At 45.3% G+C, this 25,297-nt stretch overlaps 1 protein-coding gene across 6 annotated transcripts in view; it reads right to left on the bottom strand.

Annotated features, from left to right (window-relative positions):
- ANKRD44 (ankyrin repeat domain 44) overlaps positions 1-25,297 on the bottom strand; it is a 744,373-nt gene that overhangs the window by 418,685 nt on the left and 300,391 nt on the right. For all 6 annotated transcript variants that reach the window (XM_085648750.1, XM_085648754.1, XM_085648751.1 and 3 more), the window contains exon 3: positions 19,766-19,844. In XM_085648750.1, coding sequence (XP_085504876.1) covers positions 19,766-19,844 — 79 coding nt within the window. The remainder of the gene's footprint in view (positions 1-19,765; positions 19,845-25,297) is intronic.

Raw genomic sequence — 25,297 nt, 5'->3', positions numbered from 1 at the left:
GAGGTTAGCAGAGTACAGAGGAAGCAGCACAGGGCTGTTTACAAAGGCACAGTGGGTGGGAAAAGGTACTGCAGGGCATGGCCCAGCTGGCACAGCTATTTCCTAGTTAACAACACTCCCAGACTATTTATTGCACTGTGTGGTATGATTAAGTCAAATTAAGTGTTTGATGTCAAAAAAATCCGAGAATATAAGAACATATATAGTCCCATGCACATTAAACAACACATCCCGGTCTCTTTTTAAATATGCAGCGGCGGAGCATCGCCCCTTCCACCCCCACAAATAAAACGATAATAAAAACGGGTTTTAATCCCTTCATTTATCACTTTATTTTAATCCCTTGGATCCGGCCCAGGACTCTGACGATTCTTGGGGGCATCTGAACATCTGCACATGAAGGTTTGTCTGGCCGGCTCTACTTACATTAACAGTACTACTCTTCTCTAATAATTTTCAATTAATAAAGTGTCAGTAAATAATAGTTCTTCTGGTCTATATCTGGCTTGAAATGGAAAAGTTTCTTCAACACATGTATCTATGCCTAAAATTTAACCCACACAAATGTTATATCTTTATAGAAGTTTGTTATGGTTCCTGAGAAAGAGGTGTGGCGCAGCGGCCAGGGCAACTGACTCCGGAATCCGGGGATCAAGGTTCGATCCTCGGCACTGGAGGCAGATTAGCCCAGCACCATGTGACTCTGGGCAATAGCTTGCTAAATCTTCCCGACGGCCCCCAGCGCCTAGAGACCCTTACGGGTGATTGCGCTTTACAAATGTGGATTATTATTATACATATGCATCTGCAGAGCAACAGGTGTGCAAAATCCACCAAGAAGAGGATTGGGGAAAACCATATCATAGCGTTGCTTTGGGTAAATTTTGTATATCACAAAATGCTCTGGTTGCAGAATTTTACAACACTTGAAGCTTACTGATATTGGACTTTGAGTCTGTGCCACAAAAGCGTTCTCACAATCTATTTACAATCCAGTGGCAGCTCTAAAAATACTTCTCAATCTGTCTGAGATGGTAAGTAGAGAGACTTACGTAAAAGCATAAGATGACAGAATGATGTGACTAACTTAAGGTCCTGCATCAATTTACTCATCAAAGAAAATCACTAAAGTTGTTGCTTTGTCTTTACCTCCAGGCCTCCCAGCGTTGCAGCATATTCTCACAGATCCCTCTCCACGTAACTTAATAACACACCTATATAATACTATGCAGCGCACTTTTCCAGAAACCGTCCCAAAAGCTCTGAAGCAGTGGAAAGCGGATACGGTCCCTGCCATCACAGATGCACCATGACTCTTTTGTTGTGAACAGCGGGAGCTCCTGCCCCCGCACTATCGCTTACGGTTAATTCAATTTACATTTTTACATCATACTTATTGCACCCCTTCACAACTGTTTCAAATGGGGGTGGTGCCTGACTCATGTTGCTTGTGCTGTGGGGCCCCACAGGCTCCCTTTCTTCATCTGGCCTGACAGTGCCCAGGGGTTGCATCTTTCTTGGGGGAAGTGTATACTTATATTCAAATGATCACAGAATAGGGGATACCCTACTCTCCCCTAGTGGACCTTCTGGGCTATGTTAAGGATACGCCACCTGCATACCACCGCCTTACTGCCATGCTGCTCCTACTGGCTACACGCAGAGTGGCCAGGCACTGGGGCAGACATCCCGCTCCCACGATCATGGTATGGCTACATGATTTCACCTACTGCCAAGAGCAACTATCCAATTTTTGGGAACTCATTCCCCTCAGATTCCAGCCCAAAGTCATTGGAGAACAGTTCACCTTCTGGCTTCGCCAGCAGGACTTTGACTCACCTACATCAGTGTCAACGCCATAGATGCTATACCTATTGCACCTTGACGTATGCCTTTGCAGATCAAGGAGTGTGAACTGGACTATCTGAAACGTCTACATGTCCCGCTGCTACGGAGTCTTGAAGCGTTACGTGTAGCCTCACTATTGACTCCTCTAAATGCTGTGTAGGTAGCACCTAACTGTATTATTATATTTGCATTTGCCAATGCATGTAAGTTATATTGGATCATGTATACATGGTAATGACTCCCTGTATCTACCTTAGATACCCCTCCCTATTTTTAGGTCTTGTCTACGCAGCGCGCAAGCGCTGCTTTGGAGTGACCTCTTGGAATCACTCTGTACTTTTTGGGAAACTCGTGCATGTACTGCACGGTTTCCAATGAGCCCTCGTGCATGTACGCCGTTTACCTTGCGGGAGCGAGCAGCGGCACCATCTGTTTGTAATTATTGCTCACGCCGTTGCTCGCTCCCGTAAGGTAAACGCTGTAGATGGACTGAGCCTGGAAGCCGCGCCCCCGTTCCCAACCGTGGCGTTTCTGGCCAAACTCCACTTCCCCTGTCTTTGACATGCTCCGTGTGTACAGTATGATTGCAGTTTCTGCACAGATCGCTCCACGTGTGAAGCGGTTCCTGTCCCTTGGGCTCGAGCAGTCATTTACAACAATAACGCTTCCTACGCGCGTGGGGTGTCTGAGGAGTGACCTTGGTCCGGCTTACTGCTCGAGCAATCCTAGAGCTGAGGGAGGAGGGCGTAACCCTTTTATTCATCCCAGAAGGGAGCCCAGTAAAGTCACCGGCACCGCACTACAATGCGACGGCGCTTTAAACAGAGGCACTGACAGACCCAAAGTACCGCACTTTAATGGTTTTTCACACTCTTGCTGTTAAAAAATACCTTTCAGGGTGCAGCACTAGTATTCACGACTGAAGAAGGCTTCAGTATGTTTAATGGGGTCGTGCAGGCACTTTTATATTTTTACCCTTTTCAAACAATACTATCACCTCTCAGCAGGATCACTTTATAGTTTATGTGGACAGTGTAGGGTGGGCATCTCCATTTAAATGGAAAAGTCCTTGCCCTTTGAATCTGCAGTGCTTTTAAATGGAACTATGTCAGTACTTTGCTGCAGTATCCTTGTAAAACTTGTGTTGACATAATTATACTTTTTTATCTGCTTGTCTCTTATATGCTCTGGTTAGAGGATACACACACTTCTCAGCATGTCACTAGTACACATAAGGGGCAGAAAGTAATTACCCTATTTATCAGGTCTGGGTTACCTCTTTAATGGAAGGAAGCGAGCACTCTGCAGCACTTTTAAAAGTAGAATAGTGAAGGAGTGGCAAAAGTTGTATATTTTTTCTAAGAGCTGAGTTCCGGACAGCTTTGAGCATAGCCTCGATGTGGCAGTTTTTGCCTTTTCTCTCTCGCACATCCCAGTTGTTAATGAACATGACGCATGTTTTCACATACAGTGAATTGCCCTGTACATAAATTCGAACAACAGACTTTCACAGCGCTTTTTTATTACAGTTTGGCCTAAATAATAAATAGAACCTTCGTGAATTGTTCGTCACTGTCTTCTAATGGGAGCATAACTCTCACCCAGATAGGCCCTGTTCAGCTCAAGTGCAAAGATCGTGAAGCCACACTCCTTCTTTCGCACGTGTTTAGACTATCATTGCAACCCCACAGCTTTCAAAAGAGTCCAGATTTCCTCGAAAACCCATCCAGCGTCACTGAAAACTGCACTGCTCTTACTCCAGTATTCAGGGATTAATGGTCCCTGGTGCCACTGCACCCGCTGCACCAACGGAAACTACTCCCCAGACTCAGAGACTGACTTGATGGTGAGATAAGGGGCTACTCAAAGACACATTATGTGACAAGAAAAGCTAAATTATGGGCCATAATGTGGCAAATCTTTTAAAACTATATCTTCATTAGACCTTCTCTGCTATAGCTCTACAATCCCTGGCGGCTCAGCACCCAGGATAATGTGATGCATGTCTAAACACTTAAGGTACAAAAGGCGAGACCTATTGGCTATGCCAATGCTCGTTATTCTCTTTGCCTTCTTCCTTTGTTCCCCCCTTTTTCTTCGTAATTGAGGACGTTGTATTGTTCTTACTGTTTGTATTGACTAATGCCAATAAAAACAATTTAAATACACAAGTTGTTGCTTTGTTTTCAAGTTGAATGTCCATAATCCCCATATGAGAGGAATGGGATCCTTAACTTATGTTTCTGAGGTGGTTTTGCCGCATTCATGCTCGGCCAGCTCCTATTCATCCAGTCCTGGGTAGAAGTGAACATCTCAGTAATCTTCAAATTATCATCCACATAATTTTGAGAGAGAATCAGAATCGGAGTATTATCGATATAGTTTTGAAGACCGACACTCATTTCAACTAGCAGCCAATTCAGAAGCTGGACCCCTTCCCCTTTGTTAATGTAAAAAAAAAGTTTGTTGGGAGAAAGCAGTATTCCATTGGACCACTGTCAACTCCCAAACAAAGTTGAAAAAATCAGTTTTTCCTTTTTAAATGCGGCTGGTTTCCATTATGATTTGGAATTTTGTGAACTGATCTATTAGTACATAGCTGGGTTTGCAAAATTCTATTCCATTTGCTTAAAGTCGATGTACCATGTATGACTTTTTTATGTGAATGGACATTTTGTACGACTGGCCCCAAATTCCTTAAGTCCTGGGAGATCAGGAGGAAAGAGGTGGTGGCAGGTTAAAAGTACAAAAGTGAAGTTGGAGTGGAAAAAGTGCTTTAAGTGGATTGAAAAAGGCGGCACGGCCCTAAAACGGGTGTGACTTGAGAAGCCTTTACAGGAGAAGTGGCCTATGTAATTAATACATGTGAAATTGCATCCTGTGTTTGACAAATTTATAAATGGGGTCTAACTAGGCAGAACATAATCAACATCAGCAGGATATTTTATTTTACAGTTTATTTAGCATTTTTACCCCGAACCAAAAGCAATAACTGAACATAAACCTGACAAGAGAAGTTTGAAAGTTAGGTGGCAATACCATAGTTATTAGGTTGAAATTAAATAACGCTTCAGGTCCTGGAACACGAATGGTAAAGGGTAGAAGCCACCTGGCCCATAGTCCCCAAGTCACAAAATGAACTTCTGGTGACAGTGTGTTGCAGCACTAGCATGTGACAGGCATGAAATTGGTTGTTTAGGTCTCGCTGAGTCAGCGTGCATGCGCTGCTCGGAGAGACTTTAGTAGGTGAGTTTTCAAAGTGCTACCCACATGGTTTTGCTGGCTACAAGCTTGAGTGCACAATGGCGTGCACGTGCACAGCTGCTCCCCGCATTCACCCCTCCCTTCTCGCCCAGCCCTTTGATGCTCTGCTCGCATCTCCCTCCTCCCTTTTCATCAGTTTCATTGTGGCTCCTCTGCTCCTCGCATTCACCCCTCCCTTTTCACCCAGCCCTTTGATGCTCTGCTCGCATCGCCCTCCTCCCTTTTCGTCACTTTTATTCTGGCTCCTTTTTGTCAGTTTCATTCTGGCTCCTCGCATTCCCCTCTGCTCCTCGCATTCCACCCCTCCATTCTCGCCCAGCCCTTTGATGCTCTGTTCACATCTCCATCCTCCCTTTTCGTCACTTTCATTCTGGCTCCTTTTTGTCAGTTTCATTCTGGCTCCTCGCATTCCCCTCTGCTCCTCGCATTCCCCCCCTCCCTTCTCGGCCAGCCCTTTGATGCTTATAACATTGTGTTTCATTTAGGGCATTAAACATAAAGGAGCACTGGCAACGCTGATAAAATGGATTTCATTTTGAGTAGTGACTAAAACTTTAACCACACACACACACAACCACACACACAATAACACACACAACTACACACACAACCACACACAACCACAACAACCCACAAGCACACACAACTACAACCACACACAACCACTCAGAACCAGACACACACAACCACAACCACACACACCCACAACCACACCCACACACAACCACACACACCCACACCACACACACACACACCCACACCACCACACAACCACACACACACACACCCAAACAACCACACACACAACCACAACCACACACAACAACCACACACACACAACACACAACCGCACACACAAACACAACCACACACAACCACACACACACCACACACACACAACCACACACACACTCCCACAGCTACACACACACAACCACAGCCACACACACACACACACAACCACACACACACACAACCACACACACATAACTACAATCACACACAACCAGCACCACACGCAACCACAACCACACACAACCAGAACCACACACCCCCACACACATACACCCCCACACACACACACCCACAACCAGACACACACACAACCACCCACAACCACACACACACACAAACACAACCACTCACACACACAACCACAGCCACACACAATCACAGCCACACACAACCACACACACCACACCCACCAACACATACACAACCACACACACACAACCACAACTACACACAACCACAACTACACACACAAACACAACTACACACACAACCACAACACACAACCACTCACAACCACAACCACACACCCACAGAACCACACACACAACCACAACCACCCACACACACACCCACAACCACATACAACCACACCCACACACAACCACACACACAACCTCAAGCCCACAAACACACCCACACACACAACCACACACACAACCACAAATACACACACAACCAGATACACACAACCACACACACCCACACACACACAACCACAATCACACACAGCCACACACAATCACAACTACACACACCACAACTACACACACAACCACAACTACCCACACACACAACCACACAAAACCACAAACACAACCACTCACACACACAACCACACACCACAGCCACACACACACAACCACACACAACCAAACCCACACACACACAACACACACACAACCACACACACACAATAACACACACCCCACCACAACTACACACACAACAACACAGAACTACAACACACATCCAGAAGCACACACAACCACAACTACACACACAACCACAACCACACACACAACCACAAACACTCACACAACCATACAACCACAACCACACACACAACCACGCACTCAACCACAATCACACACACACACCCATCCACACACAACCACAATCACATACACAAAATCACACACACAACCACACACAAAATCACACACACAACCACACCCACACAACCACACACACACACCAACACCCACAACCACACCCACAACCACACAACCACAACCACAAGCACACACAACCATACACACACAACTACAATCACACACAACCACACACACACACAATAACACCCACACACAACCACACACACACCCACACACACACACAATAACACACACACACAATCACAACCACACACAACCACACAATAGTTGCATAACTAAATTCTTATAAGGTCCCAAAAGTGAGACCTATTGGCTATGCCAATGCTTGTTTCCTCCTGCTGGTGAATGGCAGAAATAGCGGGCCCCATAGGACACTGGCTCAACATCCATGTTTTGACTTTGCCAGGGCCCAGCCCTGGCCCACTTACAGTTCTGAGTGATAAAAGTGGGTCTTTATGCATATGAGACTTTCCCTTTACAAAAATAAAACATACAACGTTTGTAGATAAAATAGTACATCCATATCATAAAAAACGGTTGCAAAAACAGCAAGCTTAGCATTTACATTGCTTTCGAAACAGCTAAAATGAACATTATGATTCGTTTAAAAAACAAAACGAATTCACCCAACAATTCGACATAACATTAAAAGAAATGTGAAGCAGGAAAAAAATTCCTCCCCTTGGAGGGGGAGAAAAGGATGGGAATGTCTGAGAGGGGAGAGGAGGTAATGGTGAAAGAGACAGACTGGGGAGGGTGATCAGTGAACAGAAGGCAGGTAAGAGAGGTCCCGAAGAGCATGAAGGAGTTGATTGACGTAGAACGAGAAGGGAAAGAGAGGCGAGGAGAGAGATGTGGAGAGGAGACAGCAACGCAGAGAGAGAGAGGGAGCAGCAACACATTACAGAAGTCACTGTAATTGTATTTATATTGCGCTTACTACCCCTGACGAGGAGCCGAAGAAGGAGATCATGGGAGAGAGAATAAAAATAGATACTTAGGAAAGATGTGCAGAGAAAGTGAAGAGAGTGTTGTAGAAAGGACAGAGAGAGAAATAAAGGTCGAGACCCGAGAGCGGATAAAGAAGAAACAGATAGAAGAGATGGCACTGATGAGAGTGTACAGGACAGAGAAAGAGATGGGGGTATAAGACTAAAGATAGAGGGAATGACATAAAAGACTGCAGGACGAGGGCACCATAGAATTGGGACGGGGAGAGAACAAGGAGAAGTGAGGGACTGAGAGGGATGGATGGAGACAACCAGGGAGTGTGAGAGGAAGTGATCGAGAAAAAGAGGAGTGAGTAAAGAGTGGATGGAGTAGACGGATTAGAGGGAGTGATGAACAGAGAGAGGCACCAACAGAGAAAGAGAATGATGGGGACAGGAGTGGACATAAGTGATGGAGAAGAGACCTTTGAGTGGTCGAGAACGGAAGGACAGAGCACGAGAGATAAAGATAAAAGGGGAAGGAAACGACAAAGCAAGAAACAGGAAAGAGAGAGTGTGATGAAAAGGAAGTGATGGAGAGACTCGAAGGAGATGATCTGATGGAGACACACAGGGAGGAGAGTGAGTGATACAGAATGAGCGATGAGAGAAACAAAGAGGATAATATATGATGGAGACACAGAGAGGAGAGTGATAAACAGAGACAACGACAATATTGTCTGATGGAGACACGCACAGAGGAGAGTGAGTGATAGATAATGATTGATGGAGAGAGACAGCAAGGATATTTTGTGATGCAGACACACAGGAGAGTAAGTGATAGAGAGGAAGTGATGGAGAGACTCGAAGGGCATCATCTAATGGAGACTCATAGAGAGGAGAGTGAGCGATAGAGAATGAGTGATGAGAGACAAAGAGGAGATTGTCTGATGGTGTCACGCAGGGACGAGAGTGAGTGAAGAGAGTGAGTGATAGAGAGGAAGTGATGGAGACAGACACAGAGGAGATTGTCTGATGGTGTCATGCATGGAGAAGTGTGAGTAATAGAACAACAGAGTGATGGAGGGAGAGAGACAATGTGGTTCTTGTATGATGGAGACATAGAGGGAGGAGAGTGAGTTATAAAGAATGAGTGATGGAGACAGTGAGGATATTGTGTGATGAGACACACACAGAGGAGAGTGAGTGCTAGAGAATGAGTGATGAGCGAGACAAAGAGGATATTATATGATGGAGACCCAGGGAGGAGAGTGAGTGATAGAGAGGTAGTGATGGAGACAAACAGAGGAGAATGTCTGGAGGCACGCAGGGAGGAGACTGAGTAACGAGAGGGAGTGATGAATAGAGAGACAACGACAATATTGTGTGATGGAGACACACAGAGAGTGAGTGATAGAGAGGAAGAGATGGAGAGAGACTTGAAGAAGATAATCTGATGGAGACACACAGGGAGGAGAGTGAGCGATAGAGAATGAGTGATGAGAGAGACAAAGTGGATATCATATGATGGAGACACAGGGAGGTGAGTGAAGAGAGTGAGTGATACAGAGGAAGAGTTGGAGATACACACAGATGAGATTGTCTGATGGAGACACGCAGAGAGGAGAGTGAGTGGTAGAGCAACAATGTGAAGGAAGGAGAGAGACAGGTTATTGTGTGATTGAGACACACAAGGAGGAGAGTGAGCGATAGAGAATGAGTGATGAGGGAGACAAAGAGGACATTATATGATTGAGACGCAGGGGAGAGAGGGAGTGATGAATAGAGACAACAATATTATATGATTGAGACGCACACAGAGGAGAGTGAGTGATAGAGAATGAGTGATGGAGAGAGACAGGATATTGTGTGATGGAGGCACAAACAGAAGAGAGTGAGTGATAGAGAGGAAGTGATGGAGAGAGACTCGAAGGGCATAATCTGTCACCTGAACCCACAGGCCACAACCCGAAGAAGGCACCGACAGCCTCGGAAGCAGACCTGCGGACAGTGGAGTAGGCAGACCTTTTGCGTACTCCCCCTTCCCCCCCCTCCTCCACCCCCCCCCCCCCCCCCCAAGACATGCACCCTGTGGAAGTCCTACATGAAGAGGTCAACCGGAGGGGCCCCTTCCACGTATCCTGCAGGGGGGCCCCCTCAAGTTTCGTTACGCCACTGCCACTACTTCCAATTCATCTCTAATGTTTCAGGTTTATAGTGAAAGAACGATTACTCCAACAATACCAATCAGTATAAATACTGTACCTAATCATTCATTATCAGCTTCTTTTGGACTTCCATAACTACAGGGCTAGTAATGCTCTAAAGATATATTCCTTGTCATCTCAATTGTGGGTCTACAGAGATTTCTCCCAAGCAACACTAGGAAAACTGTTACTCACACCCTAGTCTTCAGCAAACTGCACTATGGAAAAACCCTCTATGCTGGGTTGTCCAAACAACTTACTAGAAGACTACAAACCAACCAGTACTTGGCAGCCAGAGTCATCCTCAATTTCCCACACAGAACTCATATCACACCACACCTAAGGGAACAACACTGGCTTCGGATACACAAACGCGCTCAATTCAAATTCCTCACATATGCATTCAAGGCACTACACAACTCATGCACCACCTTCTAGAATAGTTGCATATCTTCACCAACCACCCAGACACCTCTGCTCCACAGGACTCCTACTTGCACACATCCCATGCATACACAAAACCAGATCAGAAGTACGGGCCTTCTCTTACATTGCTCCGAAGCGTCGAACAACCATCCTCTCTACATCAGAGCCTCCTCCTCACTTCTTGAATTTAGGAAGAAGCTGAAGACCTGGCTTTTCAATTGACCAACCTAAAATAGGCACGGCTAGGCACACACACATGCCCAGTGCCAGGATACCATTGTGGGTGATAGTTCACTTTACAGACACATACCAACAACATGAAGTAGATTTAACACCGACTAACACGGAGGGCATTCATGTGATCAGAATATATGCAAAGGCTACCACTTCCCGTTATATGCCCAGATTCTCCAGATGCCAATGAACAGAATATAAGAAATGTTTCTGCAAAACAGAAACTCATGTCTGGCCTCCCATCACTACACCAAGTCCCTCAGCACATTCAACTGTATTCGTTATGCAGGACAGAATTCAGAAACTATTAACCAGCTTTTAAAACACTAAGGCAGATAATACCTCAGGTGAAAAGTTGAAGAACATTGGTGGTTAGTGTTGAGTAGACTTCTCCTGTTGAGTTTTCCCAGATGCAACTGAAGCGAGGAACACCTGAATCATTTTTCTTTTATCCTTTAATTAACCTTGAGAATTCAAACCAGATCAGAGCCATTGAGAGATTTAGTTCAGGTATATGATGCCTGCTGGCTTTCTTTGCACAGTGCTTAACCTCTTTAATTCGTATTGGCATTCTGGCAGAGAGAACATTTAGCATGAAGAGTACTGTTGAGGCTCTGCTGATTTAGTAAACCATGCAGTACTATGGTACTGAGTAATGTCATTATTGCCTTTGACACCTCCTGCAGTTTTCTATCCATGGACAATATTTCATCATTTTACAGTGAGCCATAGGCTTACTGCACTAGTGCAGTCAAGCAGCTCACATCCCTTGGGCCAATGCGGATATAAAGGTTGTAGCTGAAGAAACTCAAATAGAATGTATCGAATGGGGGCATCATTACGGCCTTCAGGTCAGTGTTGCACAGTGATTTAATCGAGAAAAAGCATCAATTAAACATTCTACCTTCTTTGGTGGTCTACTTGTGAAAATCCTTTTAGATAATTTACTCCTAATTGGACTCCCAGTATTAGTTTATCCATTTGTCAACAAGTGCTTCCTCGGGTGCCCTGAGTTGAGTGGTACTTTAAAAAAAAAAAAAAGGATATTTGTTAAGATGTAAGTGATCGATCATGTTCATTCAACCACAGGACTATCTCTTTTTATAAAGACAATCAATAAATGCGCATACTACAAACACCTATGATTATCGGAGCAAATTAGCTGCTGCGCACCTTGCAGCCAGTCTTCCAAATCTCCCTGTATACTCAATCAACGTAAGCCATGACTATTGGTGCGGCCAGATGTCCCAGAACAGTTGTTCTGATCAATCACTGGGATCTCCTTAGCACTGTAAAGACTTGCATGGAGCACGATGGCATGGGGCTGAACTGGTTCACCTCCTTTTCCAAACACTTATTATTATTGGCATTCTTTGGAACCACTGGCCTCCAGAGATGTGGGTTCTCACCAATATATGGACATGACCAAATTATAGCTTCAGTTACAATTTTTGGAGAACAGCAAGTACCTGGGTGTCAATCAGAGAATTTCATGATTGGATGTCTCTCCATCAACCCAACCCCTCGGCTCCGGGTCTCTCCATACACCTGTTCTTTCCCAGTACTCTGGCTGTGTGAATCAAACGTGTTCGGGCCCTCCCCATGGAATATGTCAATCTAACGAATCCAAGATCAATTGAAGTGAAAAACTAAAACTTACACAGGCCAGCCGAACAATGGCAATGGAGGCGATGGAGATTATGGCTCAATTCCAAACCACAACTCCACACAGCTCAGCTACACACAGAGAGCAGTAGTGAAAACATTTGGTAAAATGCCACAGAAATATATACTGAGGAAAATGTGGAGGGAAATTGCGGTGCAGCAAGAAGGGCCTCCCTCCCAAAGACAACACACACAGAGTAGAAAACATAGACTTCTTAACACAATCTAAGGCACCTAAATCGATCTCTCTAGGACAGTGTCAGAGGTAACATCTAAAAGGTTGGTATTAGATTGTGCATTGACATTGAGAGCATGTTTTCATCACCTAGAAGCCTTGCATCTGCAAATATGCTTGAGATACTGCTTCAAAAGATCCCTCCTGCACATAGTCCGCCTTTGTTGGTCAGGGGAAGGAGTCTGCAGGTCAGGTGCAGATTTGAAAATGCGTGAAAAAAGTTAGCAAACTCGAAGTTAAGTAAGGAAGAGCCAGCCAATAGATATCTCATTGGAAATATGAAGGAGGTGACAACCAGGAGAGATGTGTAAAACTCCTCTGCTCTCTCTCTCTCTCTCACTCGCCAGACCCAGATCAGGAACCACATATTTATGGCTTTCTACACACACCATGATAGTTTGAGCCCCTAAGAACAGTAGATGTAAGGTAAAGGAGCTATTTAGGAGTGCAAAACTGGAACATGTTTGGACAGTTAAAATGGCATTAGATGGCAGAACCGCAGGCAGAAGAGGGGACACCAGCGGCTTAAATGAGCATCAATCGATGAACATGGTTGATCTTCCCAAGTGGCAATAAGGACTAGCAAACGTGACATAACCGACCAGCTCTCATATGGGCTGCACAACAGGCATCTCTCAGCCACCCTAAGACATATTTCAGTAGCACCCAAATATTTATTGAAGCAGCCTAAACATTTGAGCAGCACTCAGAAAAAAATATTGATAGAACCCTTCCATATGGTGGTATTAACTGCAAATACATTAAAATTTTTGTGCCACAAGAACTATGGTGAAATTTGATCTCCCGGACAGCATTTAAAGTTTATGCTATTCCTCCAGAAACATGTTTTTCAGCACTGGGACACAATGTATCCGGAACACGTTTTTCTATGGAAAATAAACAATGTGCAACCATTGTTTCGATTTGGTACACAATAGGAACACATGTTTACCTGCTTCCCTACAAAGATTCTCCTAAAATCGGCGATTGTTTAGCCAATACATTTGGAAAAACTTGCCAGTGCATTTGGGGAAAAACACTAATTTCAAACACTTTCAGCCACTGACTTTAAAGTTTTGAAACTCTGACAATCACGTTTTGGCCCAGTAGAGTATCTACCGCTCACAGAAAGAATTAGTTGTTTGGGTGTGTAGTTCGGCCTCCACTCAAGTGTTAGCATTGAACTGCATAAGGGACTAATTTCCAGCTACTGGTCCCTCTGTACGCTCCTGCGAGCTTCCTACAGTATGTCTCAGTCTGTTCCTTCCTTCTCTCTTTCCTATGCACAATTGGTCTTCCCTCGCCGCCACCCTTCTTGTATCAACCTCTCATCCATCATATATTCCCCTTTGTGCTCCTAGTTCCCTTCTACAGTTACTTTCAACAATCACACTGTTGTATCTCAATCACACACCTTGCCCTCCTGCCTTCTAGCCTCTCGCATCACCTTCCCACCCCATGTCCCTTGTGCATTCCTTGTTCCTCCCGCACACTCTTCCCTTTGGGCTTGGGTAATATTTGTCTTATTCATAGAAACAAAAGACAGACTATACTGAAAGCTTGTTTGCCTTCAATACTCCCCTCTTTTGTTTCTCTGTCAAAATGATTGTCGAGTAGCAAGGGATTATAGTCCGTCCTTGCCTTTCTTTCTACGTCATACAAATGAAAGAAAAGATAAAAAGAAGGCAATTCTATTACAGGACTGGAGGCTTCGGATTATGCTTTCCCTTTCTTTACTGAAAATATGCAGCAGCCAATCAACAGTTTTTAACATATAAAGGAAAACTATATTTCTCAAAATGCCATGATACAATAACCATAGAGACTAGCCCTATAAATGACGCTCTTCTTACAAGCACTTCCTCTTTCTTTGCTGCTCGCAGCCAAGTTAAGTGCTTTTCTATAATTACTCTTGGTGACAGTTATTGTGACTCTGTTTTCACTATTTATTGTTGTGCTCATTCATTATTGTAACTAGTATATTATTGCACTCATTCACTGTTATTGTCTAATGCTATGTGTGGTATTAATACTTCGCTTGAATACCTGAACCGCGTCTTAGCGGCAGCGCGAGGCAGCGCGAGTGTTGTCAGATACTGTGCGGCGATCGTGTGGTAGCGCGCGACTGGGGCGGTTACCTCTCGCGTCTCGCCCCCACCAGTGTGTCTAATTCCTTGCGCACTGCTCCCCCAGTCAATCTCAAGTCAGTGGTGCGGTCCACGGCACCTTCCCTGATAGGGCCCGCATTTGCATTGGAGCCGGACGTCGTATAGCCCAGTTGGGCCACTTTTGACACTACGAGACGCCTAATAACGATTCCTCCTTTTCCGCACCAATTTCAAGAGCAGAATTGCACGCAGGTCAGTTGTTTTTGCCTCTGTGTGCTCGGATGCCTTTCCTGGGCTGCTGAATAAGGAAGGCCCAAGCCAGCTGCAGGCTGAATAGAAGGTTGGCTCCCTGACGCCCTCTGGTGGGCTGCAACAATAGTGACTACAGCGGGGCTGAGGAGCAGCTAAATCAATTTGGCACTAGGGGTTGCTCCCCCTTGACCAATTCCTTTGGAATTTTTATTGGACTTGGCTGAAAAAATTGTCTAGGTTGCTGAAAATTAATTAGCGATGGAAGACTGGGCCTATTTTGAGGAGGGCGAATACAGATACTACGAGGAGGAGCAAGGTCCTCTCCTCGAGGACAATCTAGTTGACCCCTGGATGCATCAGTTTAGCAATCGGTCAATAAGGCGGTAGAGGCTGCAGTTCTCCAGACTGTCGGTAAAGCGCTAGCAGCTGCTCTCAATCCCATCACAGCGCAACTTGAAAACTTTGCAAAAAGGCATGGAATGCATCCCCAACAGCAGGTCGGACTAGCCGCCGACACCTCGTGGGGAAAAGCTTCAGCTAAGACCAAGTCCTCAAACTGGCCGCACGCGCAGGCTCTAGCTAGGTTACTTCCATCCTCTTTTGGGGACCATTAGTATTCCGTAAATCCAGATCCGTCTCCATCTTCCAAGAGAGCTCAGGACACCAAGCAAAAAAACGATGGATTTGGGCCCAGACTGGGGTGAATGTATGATATTGTTCTGCATTCTGTCCATCAATTGTTGTTTTTGAATTTGTCACCCCGAGTGGGACGGGTATGCCCAGACGTGGGTCCCGTGCTCTCCATGCCACTGGAGTCAAGCTATCCTGGCTGATGAGGGGTGAAACACCAAAACCGGTCCTAGGATGCTTGTCTCCAGTCCAAGGAGGACCTGGCCTGGCAGTTCGGGCTGGACTGTTCCCATTGGGCACAGGATCAAGACTGATTTGTATATGGCTGGGTTCAAACTGGAATGGCATGGTGAGCAAAAAAACAATGGATTTGGGCCCAGATCTCTGTACTGGGGTGAATGTATGACATTGTTCTGCATTCTGTCCATCAATTGTTGTTTTTGCATTTGTCACCCTGAGTGGGACGGGTATGCCCAGACGTGGGTCCCGTGCCCTCCATGCCACTGGAGTCAAGCTATCCTGGCTGATGAGGGGTGAAACCCCGAAACCGGTCCTAGGATGCTTGTCTCCAGTCCAGGGAGGACCTAGCCTGGCAGTTCGGGCTTGACTGTTCCCATTGGGCACAGGGTCAAGACTGATTTGCAAATGGCTGGGTTCAAACTGGAATGGCATGGTGAGCAAAAAACGATGGATTTGAGCCCAGATCTCTGTACTGGGGTGCATGTATGACATTGTTCTGCATTCTGTCCATGAATAGTTGTTTTTGCAACTGACACGGACACTGACAGACTCTACGGGGCATACCGCATCCCCCCAAAAAGAAGAAGGCGCACTTGGAGCCGCCGACTTTAAGCCCTAGGACATTGTCCACCCAAGATCTTTGGACTGGGCTACGCCCCCGTAGGTAGAAGATTACTTACACCAGAACCTGAGAAAATATTTTGACATGGAGGTGCGGAGTAGGTTGAGGTCTGAATGCCCTCGCCCGGACGTCCCAGATAGGGTGGCAGACACACCTGACATCGACCCCAACATGTTAACCTTTTTGAAAAAATTCTCAAAGGACCCCAGGAAGGGCATTGACCGTGCGTGGCACGGTTGCCAGGATAAGCTCCTGGACGTCACTGGCCCTCTAGCGAAGATCTTGGAAATGGCCTTAGTGGCCAAGGACACAGGTGCTCACAATTTGTTTCCTGGGAAACGCGAACTGTGCCATCTCAACTGAGCGCAGGGAGTCCCTGCTCTTGAGGATGGACAACAACCTCACCCAACTGGCTTCTGCGGAGGCTGGCCCCCTGTCGGAGGGACTACTTTTTGGCGATAGGTTTGTCAAGGACGTCTCCAAATACGTCGGAACCTTCACCTCCTTAGACAAGGCCCAAGCAAACATTAAGAAGATCTTTCAAGCTGGCCTTTTTGGCCCGGGCCGGGTGAGGCAGGGGCCGCTCGCCAGGCTGTCAATACCACCATGGCCCTCCCAGAGGAGGATACGGTCGGGGTAGAGGGGAGTACCAAGGCGTCATTTTTATAGATCAAGAAATAGGAGACTTGCTGGAGAAACGCGCAATCGCAATAGCTTATAGCGGTGACAAACCCAGGGGTTATATAAACAACTGGGGGATGGGGGAGGCAAGATCCCTGATGTTGGCGGGGATCGCAAAAGACTTTTGCCATTACTGCCTGGCTCACCAAATAACTGTGATAGCGGAATACCTTTCGGGGCAGACAACACGATAACGAATTGGAACTCCCATCACTTGAAAGATTACAGTGACTGGAAGCTCCATCCGTCTCTCTTCCAAATGACCCAAGAGATTTGGGGCCCGTACCACATAGACCTCTCTACCTCCAGGCTAAATCGTCAACTGGAGGCGTTCTTCAGTTGGAGACCGGACCCTCTGGCGAAATCCATGGATGCTTTCAAGCAGGATTGGTCGAAGACACTCTATTATGCATTTCCTCCTTTTGTCTTTATTCCCAGAGTAGCGAACCAAATTGTTTGGCAGAGAGCGGAGATTGTTCTAATCACCCCGGTATGGAAGGCCCAGCACTGGTTTCCAGTTCTGCTGGAACCGACATACAACTTCCCTCTTCGCCTTCCGTGGTCCCAGATGATGCTCCGGGGCCCTCAGGGAGAATTGCACCCTCTAGTTCTGTTGGGGCAGCTGTCCCTGATGGCCTGGAGGCTTTCAGGCAACAATGGTCGTTGCCAGGAATTTCAAAATAGGCTTTAAGCTTCATCCAACAGGCATGGGTTCCCTCCACAAGGAAACAATATTGTTCAGCATGACGAGCATGGTTGGGTTGGTGCTTGGAGAAGCACCGTGAACCCGTGGAGGCGGACCTCTCACAAATTGTGAACTTACTATCCAAGAAAGCCGCAGATGGCTTGTCATATAGATCGGTTAACAATTTCCAATCGGCCATCTCGGCTGGATATGCGCAATTAGATGGGAGACCGGTAGGTATGCATCCGGTGGTGTGTAAATTGTTAAAAGGAATCCAGATAGTGAACCTACCTAAGGCTAAGTATTCTTATTTATGGAATGTGTCTAAAGTTCTAAATGTATTGGATAATTGGCCAAGTAATGATATACTCTCTAGGAAACAACTGTCTGCTAAATTAGCTATGCTTCTTTGTTTAGCTGCATGCCGACGTGTCTCTGATGTTAGAGTCTTGGTAGAATATTTTCTCCTGAGGGTGTGTCATTTGTAATTTTTCGAGGTCCATTGAGTACAATGCTTTTCCATTGAATGATAAATTGTGTTTAGTGAAATTTCTCAAAGTTTGTGAAGAATGTACCCGATCTATCAGACCTGTCGGTTGTTCAAGACTGTTGATTGCTCTACAAAAACCTTTTAAGCCTGTTACCTCTGCTACTATTGCCAGGTGGCTCAGATTTATAATGACATCGGCAGGCATTGACACTGGATTGTTTGGAGCACACTCCGTAAGAGGTGCTACGGCTTCAAAATCTTTTATGTTAGGTACCAGTATACATGCTATAATGAAAGCTGCTGATTGGTCGTCGAGCTCTACATTTAAACAATTTTATTATAAACCTGTGGGTGATGTTGCTTCTGTGGTTCTAGAGCAGCATTAAACTAGCATAATCCGAAGCCTCCGGTCCTGTAATAGAATAAACAATTTGCTAGCATTCGCGCCAAGAATTTTCAGTTCTATTAAGGACACGGAGGCGAGGATTATCCCGCCCAAAATACATTTATTATGGATAACTGTCATGTTTTTACACACCCTGAGATTGCTGATCACAGTTATTACGGATACAGTTTCTGTTTTAGGTGCAGAACAGAAGGGCGAATAATGAATAGCTTTGGTCGTCTTGGAAGGTGCATTATAAAGTCAACACCTGTGAAGTCTGCAGTTGAGTCTGCGCTGTTAACGTTTGCTGTTTTTCGACAAGTTCGAATTTCTTGGACAAGGACAATTAACTCATGGACAATGCTTGTTGGGCAAAGAAAGAGGAAGTGCTTGTAAGAAGAGCGTCATTTAAAGGGCTAGTCTCTATGGTTATTGTTATTGTATCATGGCATTTGGAGAAATTTCGTTTTTCTTTATATGTTAATACCGTTTTGATTGGCTGCTGTATATTTTCAGTAAAGAAAGGGAAAGCATAATCCTCCCCTCCGTGTCCTTAATAGAATTGAAAATTCTTGGTGCGAATGTTAGCACATTTTTTATTCAACCTTTTTTTAAATAGAGATCAAAAAAGGACTGAATCGAAGAAAAGAGAGCCATCAATGCAATGCAATTTCCAGCTGTATGCGTTAATACATGAAACCCAGATCTACTGGGGTTTCCAATGCTTATTTTCAAAATGCCTTGAAGTTGGGAGCACTTCCCACATCCCTCTCCAAAAGTGAGAACACAAAAGAAAAAGGTAACGTATACCTGCCTATTTTGGCTCAATTTTCTGTGGGGTTGTACAATTTACCAAATATCTATCAAAGCTCAACTTACAAAAAGTACTCCTAATTAAAGGAATGAAATGTGCACTAACCACTGCATGACCTTCTGAACCAGTCACATAGTTACCTGAAAGGATAAGGAGTTCGATGATCTCTGCATCTCCCAGGAAGGCGGCAGCATGGAGAGGAGTGCGCTTCTCGGAGTCCTGCATGAAAAAGATACAGTACCACCATGAAAATTGTCCATTGTTTTAAGTATGTGTCCAAAATAAATATTGATTCAACGATCTCAAACATTGTTTGCATCATAAACGGCTATTAATAGGTTAACAAACAATAAAACAAGGTGTAATGTAATCATTTAGAGCAAAGAAGGAATGGAAATTCTATAAGCCATCAGGGATCCACCCTTCTTGTGTCTGCCTCTTTTTACTCTACCAGCAGTGAATAATAATTTATAATTCACTCCTGGTGTAATAACAAATGCTGACCCTTCGTTGCAGCCTGATGCATTAAATGTGTCTGGTGGCTGGAACAGGAGCGTATGAGGCGCCTGTAGGAGCCATCAGAGAAAACCCAGTTCTGACCTCAATGGCGCTACATCATCACTCCTACAGGTATCCCTGGACACATTGGGCTTCAGCTCTGCAGTGCCTAGGGAAAACCCTCCATCATTAGGTCACCTGACCCTCTCCCATCTCATCTCAGGGTGGGGCGGAGTCAGGAGCCTCACTGACCCCACCCTGTCCAGTAACATGATGGGAGAGGGCGAGATAAAGAAACAAGAAACTGGAAGTTGGAGCTTTTTTTATCACTGTGCAGGGTCATACTTCCATTTCCGTGCATCAATGCTTAAGGCAGGAGGAAGCCGAGCTCCTGCCCCAGTGGCCTTTCCAACACCGGTAGGTGAAGTGGACCAGTGTTTGCAGCTAAAGGCCAGTTAAAAAAGACACAACTTAACAATTCTGTGTGTGTGCTCTTGTGTGTAGTGAGTGAGTACGGGGGATTAAGACTAAGAGAAGTGACAGTGTAACTCAGTGAAAATGAGCAAGTCAGAGGGAGAGAGATTAAGTGAAAGTAAGTTACAATGAGAGAGTGAGAGTAAGTGGGAGAATTAATTAATGAGTGGGACTGAGAATAAGCAAAAGTGAATTGGAGTGTGAGAGACCTGTGCATGTGTTTGTGTGCGAGGTGAGTGAAAGTGAGTGAATGAATGAAAGTGATTGACAGAGAGTGTAACTGTGAGCGGGAATAAGTAAGCGGTAATAAGTGAAATTTAGTAAGAATGAGAATTAGAGTGAGAATTGAGAATGTAAGAATGAGAGTAAGAGTGAGTGAAAGAGATGGTAAGTGAGAATTAGTATGAGGATTGTGAGAGTATAAAGAAGTAAGAGTGAGGGATTGTGAGAGAGTGAGTGAATGTAACTGAGCATATGTGAGAGTGTAAGAGAGCTGTTATGCTTGCCACTGATCATGGCATTCTGGAGGTAATTCTTGGCCAACATAGGTACCTGGAGCAAAATGCGGACATTGGCACAAGAGATGTGATGCTTTGCATAACAGTCACTTGTGGCAAAATGCTGGTGTTGGCATACTGGACATAATTCTTAAGTGTTAGTGTTATTGTTAATTTATATTTGTAAAGCGCCAAATCACCAATGGTCTCCAACAGCTATTGACCCAGAACCCCGGAATTCCTTAATTAATTACTGGTCACACAGAGAGGGGAGGAAGCTTATCCGAATGACTCAGAGAACAGGATTGTTTTAAGTTTCTTTCTAAAAGGGAGTAGCCTGGCTTCCCCACGTAGACTCTACGGTAGCTTGTTCCAGAGCTGGGGAATCACAACCGAGAAGGCACGCACTCCCAACGTGGCTCTATTAAAGCGCGGGCAGACCAACTGGTGTGTCTCAGATGAACTGAGACAACGACCAGGCACATAAGATTGCAAACGGTCTTTAATGTAGCGAGGCGCTACTCCAAACTGGGCTTTATGTGCAATGCACAGGCCTTTGAACCTAACCCTCTGCTTAATAGGGAGCCAATGTAGTTGTTCTAGCAAGGGTGTGGCGCGAGTTCTTCTAGGTACTTTGAAAATCTATCTCGCTGCATCGTTTAACACCACCTGAAGTTTCCCCAAAAGTTTCTTGGGAAGCCCTATATAAACTGCGTTGCCATAATCCAGGCGTGAAAATGCTGATGCAGGCATAAGGACGGTAATTCTTGCCATAAGGGGTACCCATGGCAATATATTGGCACTAGCATATCGGAGGTAATACATGGCATAAGAAGTAGTGATAGCAAAATGCAGGCATTGGCAGACAACAGGTATTTCTTGGCATATAGGACACCTGTAGCAAAATGCTGGTGTTGACATACTGGATATAATTCTTGGCATAAAGGATGAGCAGGGCAAAATGCTGGCGCTGGCCCTCTAGAGGTAATTCTTGGCATATGGGACACCTGTGGAAAAATGTTGGTGCTCACATACTAGAGCTAGGACACGGCATTAGGGAGGACAACCATGGCATACAGTGGGAGCAGGCAACCACAACAAAATGCTGGCCTTGACATAACAGATGTCTTTTTGACATATGAGTTACAGTTGCAAACATATGGAAGACATCCATATCCATGACAAACTTGGTGACCCTAGCACAATGGAAGAAATTCCTGGCTTTGGGGGGATGCAACCACTTCACACTTTGAAAAAATGGGATGAACTCCTGGGGAGCAATATGCTTTAATGGTTTAGCTCACTATGAGAGTACTTAAGTATTTAATGAGTGCCTTTTTCAGAGCTTTTGGTATTTGAGCACATTTATTTTGAAAATTGTGTTTCAAGATACACTATTTGACCTCATTTTTTTAAAGTTTAGTTAGGAGGTGAACCTCCTCACCACCCCGAACACCCCTAGAGGTCGTTGGACTTTCTCGCTGGAATTCAGGGCAAGTATTTATTCTAATTTTATTTGTTTTATATAGGGCGAACTCGACCTGAAGGTATCAGAGAGCTTTATATGACCACCACTTCCGTTACAGACTAACACATTCATTTTTGTTACGCACAGGGAAATTAAGCGATTTTCCCAGAATCACAGGATGTGGAGTGTCCCTGCCGAGACTCGAACCCGGCTCCCCAGCTTGGAAGTTGACCGCTCTAGCCGTTTGGCCACATCCTCTATTAGTATTAGGCCTCACTACTTTAAACGATAAGCAGCCGCCCCTGCTCTAAACATATCCTTACCGTAATATCAGCTATAGAGATGGAGCACCAGATCATGGAGAGTCAAATAAGAATGGTTGGTCCCATTGGTACTTTCAGCAAAAAGAGAAAGTAGGAATTTGGGGTTATGACCTATAAAATAATCCCGGAGTTTGCATTGCTGTTTCCATGTATATAATTTAAAACTATTTTTATCAGCATAAACTTTTGACAGTGCAAGGCTGTGAAAAATAGGCAGTGCGCACTGGCAAACTGAAAGCAAAGTGATCCGTTGGCAAGATCTAAGGAGGGCCCAGTAATGAGGGGGGTGTTGGTGTTCAGGTCTAGGAGGCGAGTACAACACTTGCATTTCAGGAGCACACTTTTCAATTATTATTTTTTTTTAAGTCCTCCTTTTGAAGGTAATCATCTATTTTCTCTAAACGTGTTTTTTTCTTTTCTTTACTTCTCTGACCCTCTATTCAAGCTCTTGTTTCTTTTTATTTCGGCTCTCGCTTGATATATATTTTTTTGCAAATGTTTCTCTTTTTGTAATTTCTAATGGCTTATGTTTGGTTTCACTCTGTGTCAATGGATCTGAATTCTCCATCTGCTTCCACCTCTCAGCCATCCTGTTTTTTTGCAGGTTTTCTCCTCTTCGTATTGTTTCCTTTTTTTCATTCCTTTTCAGTTCTCCTATTGTTTCTTGCTTCTGTTCCTGCACTTTATTTTGATCTTTTTGATTCCCCGTTTCTTTTTTTCTGCCTCTGCGGGCATTTTCACTTCTCTTTTACTCAGTCTTGTTACTGATCGGCTCAATTTGACCATGTTTCTCTTCTTTTCTGCTACCTTTCTGACTCCTTGTGTACACAGGCACTGGTGTGGTGAAGAGTGGTAGAATTGCCTTCATGAAGCCTTTAGAGTTCATAAAGGTCCCTGGCCTTTGGTAGCACAATGCCTTGTTGTCGATATTTCGACATATAGTAACCCATATGCACAGGCTGGCAGACCTGTTTTCACAAAGTCCAACAGACATGCAGGCACCCACATACACAGCCAAAACAATACGTTTTACCCGCATACAGTCACGCAGATCAACATTCATGCATAGCACTGTGCAGCATGAGGCACATTAAAAATTGCATTGGTAGTGTACAGGATGGTTGTGCAGCAGTGTAGTGTTGTTCACCAGGGGCGTATTACAGAAAGTGCCCCGGGGGTGCAACGGGCGTTTACGCCCGCTTTTCGTGCCCGGGGCACTTTGGTATTATAGAAGGGGGCGCAGACGCTTGTGCATCCCCTTCTATAATACCGATAGCGCTGGCACACTTAATGGCGTGCCCTATGCAAATGAGGCATTCCTTTGACTCTGCGCCCGTGCCATATTACAGACAGGTGTGCAGAGTCAAAGAAGCCCACAGGAGGCGCACTGACAGTGCGCCATTTAAAAGGTGGCGCACTGTCAGTGTGCCCCCCTGACAGCAACCCTCTGCATGGGGTAAAGTGGGTCCCATGGACCCCACAGACATCCCCTTGCAGGCGAAGGCACTGACTGCACCCACCTGCAAGGGGATCTCTAATCCCCTTTGAAAGTGCAGGTGGGTGCCGCCTGCACTGTGAAAACACAGATCAGCTGCTCTGTGTTTTCACATGAATGCGCTGCCCCCAGGGCAGCGTGAGTTGGGGGCAGCACATTCACAATAATAGGGTGCATTATCATTGTTTACGCCTGGCGCACCTTTTGAAAGGTACGCCGGGCGCAAACAAAGATATTGTGTAATACGGCCCCAGGAGCGCACACTGATGAGCTCCATGTAAGCATTAAAGATGTACCTATGTGTGTAAATGTTGAGCAGTTCTAGGGTGATGTCCGAGGCGAATATGCGATGTTACTTCGCATGCGCTACAACGCATGCAATTACAATGCTGTCGTTACAACGACCGCGTTGTTACAACGCAAACCATTACATCACAAGTCGTTTCTACGACTTGCTGTAGGGGGCGCGCTGGACTTAGGAATAGTGTAATTTACTATTCCAACTCCAGCGTATACAACAGTCGGGAAAGTGTTGGAATAATAAATGATAGTATTCCTTAGTTTAGGGCGTCCCTTACAGCAAGTCGTAGAAATGACTTGCGATGTAATGGCTTGCGTTGTAACAACGCGGTCGTTGTAACGACCGCGTTGTAATCGCATGCGTTGTAGCACATGCAATGTAAACGCTGTTTTCCATCCGAGGCGCAGTTGATTTCTGCATGAGACAATCACTGGGTCTTTTCCATGAGGTGACCGCTATGTGGGTTAATCAGGCTGGCAAAGGTCGATGCACAGTTCAAAGGCCAATGTGCACTATAGGGTACAGGGCGGGGGAGTTTGGAAGTACATGGTGATGCATGATGGGGATCTCATGCATGTCCCCCATTTCATGAATGACCCTTTCAGCCTGTCCTGTT

The sequence above is a fragment of the Triturus cristatus genome, chromosome 3_2 (assembly GCF_964204655.1).
Source record: "Triturus cristatus chromosome 3_2, aTriCri1.1, whole genome shotgun sequence".
Lineage (NCBI taxonomy): Eukaryota > Metazoa > Chordata > Amphibia > Caudata > Salamandridae > Triturus > Triturus cristatus.
The sequence above is the reverse complement of the archived record's forward strand: the minus strand, read 5'-3'. Positions and strand labels throughout refer to the sequence as shown.